Source organism: Melopsittacus undulatus, chromosome 6 (assembly GCF_012275295.1).
Source record: "Melopsittacus undulatus isolate bMelUnd1 chromosome 6, bMelUnd1.mat.Z, whole genome shotgun sequence".
Lineage (NCBI taxonomy): Eukaryota > Metazoa > Chordata > Aves > Psittaciformes > Psittaculidae > Melopsittacus > Melopsittacus undulatus.
This window is the reverse complement of record NC_047532.1, coordinates 81165820-81177567: the sequence shown is the minus strand read 5'-3', so window position 1 is coordinate 81177567 and position 11748 is coordinate 81165820. Positions and strand designations below refer to the sequence as shown.

Genomic DNA, 11748 nt, shown 5'->3' with positions numbered 1-11748 from the left:
CAGCCCAGCACTGCAAAGATCCTGATCAGGTTTAGAGAACAATATTCTTAGATTGTTTAGTTCTTAAGTCTTCTTTGCAATATTTCCAAGGATTTGATTCATTGTCTGTATTTTCTCAAGAAGGAAATGACAGGTGTAACCACCCAGGAAGAAGGAATTATTTCTCCCTCTGGAGTTATGGAGTGTGTACTGGACAAAAGAGATATCACAAATGCAAGCAGATGGGAGAGGGGTGCCAGGTCCCCCAGCACAGTAGCTGAGAGGAACAGGGAGTGGAGGCACACAGACCCTCTTCCTCAGCTCTGCCTACAGACATATCTGCTCTCACCTTGCACGTGCTCTGCTGCAACGCTGCTGGGGTGTCCCAGCCAGGTCTCCTGCTGCTGGGGCCATAGTCCAGGCCAGGGGACATAACACCGATTTTAGGAGTTCCTTGAAGCACACTTCATTCACATTTCTGTGATTACTGGTTTTTGTTACAGGTACCCACTGCTTTTATTTAAAAGCTTTCCTAGAAAATGAGATCATTTATGCAACCACAGTATTACAAATGCTTAGAAAAAGGCTGTGTAGAAAGAAATTTACAAAATTCATTGTTCATACTAAAGAGGCAACATGAAGTACAAAATTCAGCAGTTATTTTACACTAACCTCAAATAAAGCACACATCCACATTTGTGGTAATAAACTGAAAGGTGAAGTGCTGCCTAATTAATTACCTGATTTATAAGAAGTATCACAGAACAAAATTTGGAGAAGATTCCAATTAAATTCAATGCTGTAACTCCAAATAGTCTTCAAGGAGGACAGTTTTCAAACATCTCATTTTCTGTGATTCCTGCTTAATTTGGTTTATTTCTCTTGTCTTTCTTAAAGGAAAGGATGAGTTAAACCCTATTAAAAATATAGAACATAACTAAAATAATGAAATAATTTAAAAGAGTACATTTAGTACATGTAGCAGTATTACTCAGACTCACTAGACCATGGACAATGAAACTGAAAGCTAATGTCAGGTCAGAGTAAATTAGGTTTGCTAGCACAGTCAAAAGCACTTTACTACAAAAAGTTACAACTTTTGTTATGTCTATAAATAGGCAACCTACTGAATTATCACACAGAATGTTAATGACATTAGCATTAAGTTCTAATTAAACAATGAAGCAATATGCATTACAATCTGCCAGCAGAGTATACATAATCAGAGAGTTCTTTAAAAAGTACAATTTTGTTATTTTTACTAAGCAGTAAACAAATAATTTGTGCTGATTGGTGAAACTTTTAAGTGTGAAATACAGAAAATGTCAGAGGTGGAAAAGGGAATTCGCTAACAAAACATCTGCCATCCCAACCACTTCGTAACAGTTGTATTTGAATGTTTCTCAGAAACTCATTTGTGCTTCAACCCAAGTATTACTGCTATCCATTTTTACAGTTATCATTAACACTGATCATTTTCTTTCTCAAATACATACTTTTATATTTTATTGACCTCTCAAAAGGCTTCAGAAAATATCTGTCACCATTTTACATCTTTTTCCTATGACATTAAGGAAAACTACTAAACCAAGTTTGTTGAGGAAATCACTGCCAGAGCCAAAACCCATATCCATTTCTCTTGAATCCCAAGTTGACACATTATCCACTGCTGGTTGTTACTCTTTATTTCAGTAATGCTTCGTCCCTCCTTTATTACACCCATGCACATACCTGCATCTTCAGACATCACTTCAGAGATAACACTGGAATAGGCCATCTGAAAATATTTGATACAAACCAAATTTTTAACTGTGTACTCCATGCAGTGTGCATTTCAAGTTCTATCTTAGCAGAGTTTAATATGTCCTTACAATGTAACTGAGGGGCTGTTAGCTTTTACTGTGTTCACATTTTCATTTTAGATTCGGACTTAAGAGTCTGGAAAGTTATCTATGATTTCCTGGCCTAATTCTTCTATGGAAAGGGAATGTAAGCATCATGTACAAGTCACCAAAGTAAGCTATTTTATGATGGCTTCCTTACTAATAGATAGCATTTAAGTTATTTTTCATAAGAGCCTTTTTTTTCTCTCTATTGGAGCTGTATGATGTAATAATGAACACACCATTCCTTAAGGTACATTTAGGTATTATTTCAGCATCCAAATATGGAGCAGGAAAATATCACATGACTTAGCTAATAAAATACTGTAAGAATAATACAGTGGATTTGCTCTGAATAGTCCACAGTCTAAGAATTATTCCTCAGCCAAAGCTTACATAAATTTTTGCACAGGAAAAAAAAAGGCCAAATTCACTGGGTAATTTATACACAACACAGGACTCAACCATGACTTGCAGTGACTTTCACACTACTGAGAAGTTCCCAGAGCAGAGGAATGTTTCATTACAGTGGTCTGACAGGTGGTCTCTCATCATGATTAAACAGCTTTCCCTTGGGTGAGCTCCAGAAATATGCTTGGGTTTGAAAGAGACTAGATCCAGAATTCCACATTGGTCATTAAGAGATTCTTACGTACACAGAGTCTAAACCATAGCACAGGAGTGTTTGGATTTGTGGGTTTTTTGTTTGTATTTTTTAGAGAGAAGACTCCTGTAAGTTATAGACTTGAGCTGCCACTCACTGTCAGCCAGTAATCAAAATACTTGCTCCTCAGTCCGGACATTCAACTCAGATACAGCATACCAGCTTACCAACAAACACCACACTGGTTTTATGGCTTGTGAACTAGGCCGTGAGGTATCAATGACCTGCAATCTGGCATAATATTATCCAGCGGTTTTATCATTGTGCCCATATGACTTACTAACCTAACAGCTTCAGAACTGAGACAACAATCACTTCCAACAGCAAAGCATTTCTTAGTCTTGTGCTCCATGCTTAGAGCGAAAGAAAAGGAATAAGAGAAAACTACCAGTACTCAACTAGAGAACAAGCTTCCTGAAGTGGGAGCAGCAAAAAGCATCTGTCCAAGCCAAAGCCACATTTACCACACACCAGTGGTGATTGCTGTCATGTCGTAACACCTCAGAAGAGAAGCCTCCTCTGTTTGAGAGGACAGACGGAGTGTCAACAGCCTTTGTATGCCCCACTTAACTAAAATCTTAACCATAGAGAATGGAGGAACAGCACTAAAGCCTTCTTCAGAGACCCAAATATATTATAAATTATGAGGTGGCACTTCTGAAGGAAGTGTAAGATCCTGAAAAACTGTATCTAAAAATGTGGGTGTTCTGAGATTTCCTAAAAATCAGCAATATCTGTATTAACAGCTCAGCCTTCTTGCACCATGCATCTTATGGTAACCAAAAGATTATACTGTCACTAAGAAAATATTTTAGTTCTACCTGATGCTTCCAATCTTTTTTGAATACACCTCCCCCAAACTGATAGGTAATATGAAAAACTAAAATCAGGTGAAAAAATATACTACTGAATTCAGTATACTGGCCAGTTATAAAACCTGCAACAGCTTTTCGCCAAGACTGAGAAGAAACCTACATAAAACTGCCACTTGAGCAGCTATATGCACTGGGAGTCAACCATTGTCTATGCAACCATTGTTTAGTCAAATACATCTGGGTCTTGATAATACACTCAGTTGATGCCTTCCATCTTTTCTGTCAATGTATGCAAGTAGTGTAAATCACATGGTCTGTCAGAATTGTGACAGGAAGAGTATCTTCTATCAGTCTCCTCTTATCAGAACTCTCATGCAGTCAAAGACTGCATCTTCCTGATACTTCACTGTCAACTTTCTGAATCTCAAATGTCATTCAGATTTACAACATTCCTGCCTGGCTCTTCATTCAGAATGTGAAGAACTGTTCACTTTTACAAACAGAAACCGGCAGCCTGTAAATAAACGCAATGGTGGAATTGCTAATTAAGCTCTATTTCCATCAGAAATAATTTTTTTGCTAGGTATGAGGCTGATGACATGAATCCAACATGGCTGACCATTACCTACTACTTACCTTTACGACTGAAATTATCCTTCTATCGTAACTTTCATCATGTTAAAAAAGTTCTTCTTGAAACCATACACACCAAACTTCAGATTTCCATCTGATTACTGAAGTAACCTTATTATTGTTTGCAATAGATGAATGTTTTATATCAGTGTCTCAAACTTCCAGTGTCACAACTACTTCTACACCTTATGAGAAATACTTTGTATTACTACTTACCCAAGAAATGCAAGCAACTGCCCTGCCACCACAACTCTCCCACTTACTTTTGACAGCTTTGGTAACAGCAGGTAATTCTAACTTTTAGACATTCTAGAGTGGCTGATTTCTGCAAAAGTTTAAATAATAAACTTTTATGAGTTTTGAAATAAAGCATAAATTTATATAATATATATATTTATACATTTATACAGAAAAATCAAATACTTTTCATGATGTGATCTCAGTAAACTGCTCCCTTACGTGGAAAATTAGCAACTGCATTAATTGCAGTCACAGAATTCTAATGAGAAATAAAAAAGGGCATCAACAGCAGACAACCCACCAAGAGCTTATTGGTAATTCACGAGTGAAGAAGACATTCATTATGGCAGAAAAGCTCGGAGAGATCTTTGGAGCAGTTCAGAACAGTTCTGACACCAGATTTTATATTTTATACAGGGATGATGTGCTACTGATATAAAATTGTCAGATAATTGAAAACCTAAAATGTACTGGAGAGGATTATATTAAAGATCTACAGAAGTAATTGACTGAGCAACAAAATAAAGAGTGGATAAACATACCCATAGATAAACAAAAAAATAACACTTGTACTATAAAGTCCTCAGTGCATATGCCAGGTATTACCCTATTTACATGTTATTCCACCCCTGGTTAACTGTTATTGCCTCATTCCAAAATGTACATACGTAGTTTTTTCCCCGATGTCCACAAACTGTCAGAAACCATGTAGAAATCTCACACAGCAAAAGTGGAAATAAAATTGCATGACTTAGTTGATCTCAGAGTATGAAAGTTATGACAAACAGCCCTCATTTTATCCTCCCACTACTTCAGCTATTTCCATTTGTTTGTCTGTCTCTTCTTTCTTCTTTCCACCAGCCGAGGAAAGTAGGCAGTTCACATGTTTTCCCACTCCAAGCCTGGAAAAGGGTTGAGGAAATTTATTTTATCCTTTTAACAGATGAGATTATGGATTGTAAGTGACCTAGCCTCTTACCGTGTGAAAACCCTAATTCTGACTTGCCATTAACCAATACATTACTAGCAAATTGTTCTTGAAATTAAGAACATTAAGAACACACTGCTGATGTAAAAAGATTTGGAGAGGAAAGAGATGGACCTAAAATACAACGAGATCCAAAGCAAAAGGAGCCATGCAACCTCCTGAATACGGAATGGGAAATTGATACCAGCTACATAAAGAGAATTGACAATATTTGGAGGTGTACAGAAAATACAAAATACAATATAAATGACAAAAGCCCAGGAAATTCACTAAGTCCTTTTCATAGCATTTCACTGAAATGGCACAAAGCACATACTTCATCACATTTCCATACAGGATGTTTCTGAATCAGCAAGTCTAACATGAAGATATTTTTTTCAGGGGTCAATTTTCCCATTGATGCAAGGAGGATTTACACATGCAAGGCCCATTAACATTAACAGGAGTTACCTACATAAATCCCCCTACAATGATAGGAGAAAAGACCCCATAGTCTGCAAGGATCTAAGTTCTAATGATTACCTGTCAAATGGCCCTGAGCATCATCATCACCAGAAAAAGCAGACGTAGCAGCTTCGTGGCTGAAAATACTTCCAAAGGAAAAGTAACTAATTGCAGTCATACAGATAAGGCAATACAACCACAGAAGGGAGAATGGCATAAAACTGGCTGTTTGCATATTAGGGGTTAATGCAATTAAGCAACTTAAAAAGAAAGTACTCATTAAAAAGGGAATTCAAACATATCAAAGCACTCCTTAGGAAAAAAAAGGTGTGAATATTGTATGAGCTCCAAGGTGCTTGAAGGATAATACAGCTACTTGTTTAAAAATTCAATTAACCTTATCTTTCTTTAACTTGATTTATTAATAATCCTACAGATAAATTGCCAGTTTTTAAAAAGTCATGTTATCTTTTGAATACATCCTGTATGACAAGCCTTAAAAACTACTTCAGATAAGCCTAACCCCCACTTTGTATGCTTAAACTATTTAAAAGCAAGAACAGAATGCAGTTCAGTGGAAGATTTCTGTAAAATGCAAGATCAACAATCTTTTCTACTGCTACCGCAAGTGAGCTATTGGGTACTCAAGTACCATAAGAAAACATTTTATGTTTCCATTCACCATACAAACGAGACATGAAAACAGTTTTTAAGCAATCAATGTAGTGTAAAGTCACAGTCTACAACTTGTAGATTATTCCATCTTATCTAAAATCAGATTTGCAGTATTTCCAAACTTTGCTTCACATGGACACGAAGCACTGAAATGCTACTTCTTATAAACTTCCTAACTTTTATAAACATACTATCACCCATGTAAATTTCAATCTTATTACAGATGTCAACACTATGAAAGTAGACAACAGAATTACGGGGAAATCTCAGCTAACAAATGAACTGCTTCTCTTGTGCAATTGAAAGAAAACACAAGAAAATCTGCTTGCAAGCAAACCTTTAATTTTCATTAAACGATTTCCCTGTAAACAGAGAAGATGAAAAATTCAGCTATGATCCCTATTACTGAAAGACAGACAGGGACAAGGTCCTCCCCTTAGTTCTTTTACAGATCCGTAGATGTTGAATACAATTACCATATACTCATGCTTTCCAATACATGTAAAAATTACAGCTAAATGAAAAGGCAGTCTGCTTATTACTATGTATAAATAACTGCTCAACCACAAGCATCCAAAAGTAACTGTTGTTTAACACTGGAAACATTTCAACCACATATATTTCTGAGGACTTTGGGATTATACACACAATGGTACCTATCCCGTAAACAACAACTGCAAACACTAATAAACCAAGTTTTGAAATGCAAACCAGACAATGTATTATGATGCAAGACAAACTGAAGGTAACAGGATCAGATATGCTGTAAAAAAAATAAATAAATTAACCTTTATGGCATGAAGTCATTTTAAAAGCAAGCACATGCACCACAAAACCGTACAAAAGCCTGGATGTGCCAAGTTCAGGCAGTGCTGAATATTCATTATTCAATGGCATTTTCTAGTTACGTACGGTAATTAAGCACTGCTAGAACTAGAGCTAAGTTAATGAAGAAGTTTAAACCCTGACTCATCAAAAATCACCTCTTTATTTCATAAAAATTTTTTATTATACAAATTAAACATGACATCTATTACATACTCCAAACCTACTCCAGAACTGTCAACATTATTGCCTTTAAGTTCCATTCATAAAACCGCTTTGAAGAACAGACTGTGAAGCTCACCTTCCACTGTTTCATTAGCACTGGCCCAATGACTTTTAGTAGAACTTTGATATGCTGAATCACAAGATCATCATCTGACTGGTAAACAAACCTGCACAATTTTTCTTCTGATTAGTTTCAAATTGTTCACTTTTAAAAGATGAATGATTCCTTCCAAGATGTAAAATGAAGTTATCTCAACAAATCCTATTTTAACATTTTAAATTCAAATGCTTTGTTCTATGTTTTCTGTTTAGCTACAAACACCCCTGGATATGGTGGACCTACTTAGAAATGTCTCAGCTATCAATGAAGCTATATCTGATGAAAGATTATTCAAGCTAAGGAAAGTAAGGCAATTGCACATAATACAGCTATGGGGTTTTTAAACCTCTTTTTCTTACCCTTCCTCCCTTACATTCTAGTTTGGGTCAACCTCCTCTTCCACTAAGAGAACAGTGTTAACTCATTCTTCGTTATCTTCCTTCTTAACAGCAGTACTACCTCCACTACTGCTTTCCTCAGTTGAGGATTCAGGTTTTGTCTCTGTCGAATTACTGAGTCCAGCCTCTTCTGGTGCAATCTCATCTTCATCATAAATAATGTCTTCTGGATTTGGTGCTGGTGGACAAAATTCCTCTGTAGGAAACATTTCATGGAAAATGGTCTCGGCCTATGAAAAAAAAAAAGCATAGAAGAAACTTTACCTTGAAATGTAATACCTTGTAGCAATACTTTACAGATATTTAAGATTAATCTCTGTTCTTTCAAATCAATACTGATTTAATACTTTGGCAGTACTGTAAACACAAGGGAAATCCATTCCTTCTTGAAGCCCACAAAAAAGAAAAAGCCATCATCTTTTCACCTCGGTCTACCATGGAAATCACAGCATAGGGCTTTTTAAAAAATCCTGCTCATTCCACACTGTATTGAGAACAAAGAAGATGATTGTTTGCAAACAAGATGATCTGCACTGTAAAAATATCCCTAGCTGCAGTCAAAACAAAGGCATGGGAAAGATCCTGTCTCTTTTCCAGAGAGAAGAATCCATTTCACATAACAGGCAAAACCAGGAAATTGTTAACACATGCAACCTACATTGTACCTATGTGGGGTTCCCTCATAAACTTAAAAAATACAGAAAAATTTCTATTTCTGTTTTTGTGAACAGCTCATATGTGCCTCAGTGGCAAGTTATTCTCATCTAATGGAATATGATCATTGAATATATGTGCATATTTGTATACATTTATAGTTTACTCAAAAAGCCATGTCTGTCATTTCAGTGTATTATGTCTGTAAACCTATGTGCGTAGTGTCTTTCCAAAGGAAGAGTATAAGCAACTTCTATTTAGATAAAAAGACAGCTACTCTTAAGATACAGCTCAAAGATTTAATTTACAATGCCACTTACTCTTCATGCCATCGAGGTTTAGAAATTAAGTACACACAAAAAGTCAAGTTTTTTTGCCAACTGCAATGAAAGACATCAAAAAGAAAAATCTGGGAGAAAAAGAACCAAAATAATATGATCTCAGAATTCTTGAGAAGCAGACACTGTACAAAAACAAAGGAGGCAAAAAAAAACCCCTCACCTTAAAAACCCACAAGAACTCCTGGAGCTTCGTTAACTGGTGTTAGAGTTTTACATGGCCTTGTGCAAATAACTTACCTGTGAGCTTATCTTAAAAAGACAAAAGAAAAAGGCAAGCTAGAGACACTGAGGAATTTATTTAGTGAATGCACGTCACATTTCCATAAAGGTTTTGTTTTCTTAAGTCCTTAAGCTTCTAAGGCAAACAGAGACAACTGCTACAGATCACAGCTCCTTGGGGTTTCTAAAAAGGTAAAGGAATATTGCCTTGATTTTGTCTATTCAATAAACTATGCCCAAAAGCTGACCTGTGACAAGAGCTCCCTCATAGGGAAGAATGCATTTAATCTTTATATTCATACTGGTACCAGACACTGCCCTGAAAAAGCTGACAGTAGGGTCAGCTAATGCCAAATGCAAAGGCCGATTACATGATGAGGATTCCTGGACAAGTGGGAATTGTTTTCAGCTTAGTACATCATTGAGCATGTACCAAACAGCCTTCTGTGATAAACTTCGCTGCCCCCTGTATTTGTATCACACCAGCATGTGGATGTAGAGCTCCATTCCCAACTGCTTGAATGACTCTGCCTACTTTCAGTTCAATTTAATTTTTCATTCTGCTTCCTAAATTTCACTATCCTACTCCCTTTAAACCTGTCTAAAACTATTTATATTAGTATATGAAAAAATATATAAATTTAAGAATCTGTGCTCTCTTTAAAAAAGATGGTTTTGCAATTTGAAAACCTTGCCTACTAAGTTTAGGAGGCAAGGGGGTAGAAATATCCTACAGAAAGTTTACAGAACTTGCTTTTTGAAAGAAAGAGAAGAAACTTTATTTCACATCTGCACTTGCTTATTTTTGGAGCTTCGAGCACTACTGTTATATTTAATAGAGTACTGAAGAGAAGTATTACATTTTGCACTAAATATATTGCAAATGAGAGCAAACATTTTCTATGCAGTTCTTAACAATTATTTACTCTTCAATTGGTCAGTCCAAAAATGGTCACATCATTATAAGGTTAAACATGGAAATAAATTCTCAGGATGTTCTGTGGGACATCATAACATTGATGTAAGTGAACAATTTAATGCTATAGAGTGCTTTCAGGTCTACCAATTTTTTACATTAACCTTATCCAGCTGAAGTAATGCAGAACAACCAATAATAATTTAACAGCTCCTTCATTATAACACTTTGACACTTATTGTAGCTAATTAAGTTAGCAAACAGTTCCTGCAATATTTAGTAGTTAAGTGTACCAGCTTTCAAGAGTCTATATTTGAATTAAGCATGTTGCATAGGATACTCTAATAGCTGTCTGAAGCTGAATAAAACTACGTGTTGTTACTGTTTTACTGTACCCTAGCCTCGCAACTTGATGGTGTGTAGACAAGCTATATGAGTTTTCAGAGCAACTTTTAGAGAAAATACTACCAAACTAATAGTAGTTTCAAATACAACACATTTGGGTAACTCTGAAATCCTTCCAGATATAGAAAAAAAACACCATAAACAGGTTAAAGGACAAATATCAACATGACAATTTCAGTGCTTCCTCTTATAAACATAAAAATGCCTCAGAAATCTGAAATACCTGGGAGAACATACTACTTTGGAACACAGTAATTCATGTCTAATTGTAGCAGTGAAAAAAAAGAAAACTAAAGCCAGATGCTTTACTTGATCTTACACACAGAATTTAAAGAAATTATAAATGGCACATTACATCTTATTTAGCTTATCCCTAGGGCGAGTAAATGCAGACATCAAAATGAATTCAATATTATACTAGGAATTTAACACTAAATTAGAATAAAACAATAATTAAGTCATTTGTGTACTGAGCTGTAGATGGATAATTGTCTGTAAAAGTTGTGGTGTCTTGCCTTCTAAATAACATATCTTCAATACAGTCACACAGCATGATGTACAGAAGTTAGTGATACTAACAGTAATGAAAACATAAATCATGGGAAGTAACATTAAAACAGTGAGCACAGAATTGATTTCAGAAATTAGATTCAATTTTCCAAGCTATCTTCAAGACTAACACACAGAGTGGGTGGTTTTAATCTGTCTCACTGATGGTCAACAGATTTAACACAAAGGCTAACTACAGCACCTAGAATATTTAAACACAGCTTGACCTATAATACCGTTACTCATTGGTAAGAAAAAGAGCTCTTCAGGTAGAGAAAGCTGAATGCTAGAAAAGGTGGCTATGAAAAACAGAAGGAGGCTGGGCTTTAAGTGCATTTAAACAGCTTTCAGCTTGCACTGTTTTAAATAATAATAGTAAAAAAAATTCTCAGTTAGAAAAGAACTAATTCACTATTTGAAACTGCTACCATAATAATTGTCTTGTATTATTTTTGTTTTTACAGTTTTTCATCCTCTTGGGAAGAAAATTATTGCCTTGTAAAGCAAAATGAAGGACACTATTAGCCCTTAATTATACTGTTCTGACCCTGCAGTTCAGGCTATGTCAGCCTTTGCACTTTAAAAATCTTATTTTTAAGAGGTTTATGACTTGGTCATAAAAAATCCTACAATTGGTTAGAAGATGGCATGCACATTCTCTCCACATGGCCATTAAAAATCTACAGCTTTAAAAATAACTAGCACCAGTTAATTCTACAAAGATTTAAGTGTACTCAGGTTAGCACTGAAACCACCCTCACATCACAATGACTGCAGTGGTAGATTTGCCTAGGA

The 11748-nt window shown here is 35.7% G+C and overlaps 1 protein-coding gene across 1 annotated transcript in view; it reads right to left on the bottom strand.

Moving 5' to 3' along the window:
* Positions 1 to 7311: 7311 nt before the first annotated feature.
* Positions 7312 to 11748, bottom strand: part of CHM (CHM Rab escort protein) — a 66584-nt gene continuing 62147 nt past the window's right edge. Inside the window, exon 15 of the mRNA XM_031048298.2 lies at positions 7312 to 8099. Coding sequence (XP_030904158.2) covers positions 7893 to 8099 — 207 coding nt within the window. The 3' untranslated portion in view covers positions 7312 to 7892. The remainder of the gene's footprint in view (positions 8100 to 11748) is intronic.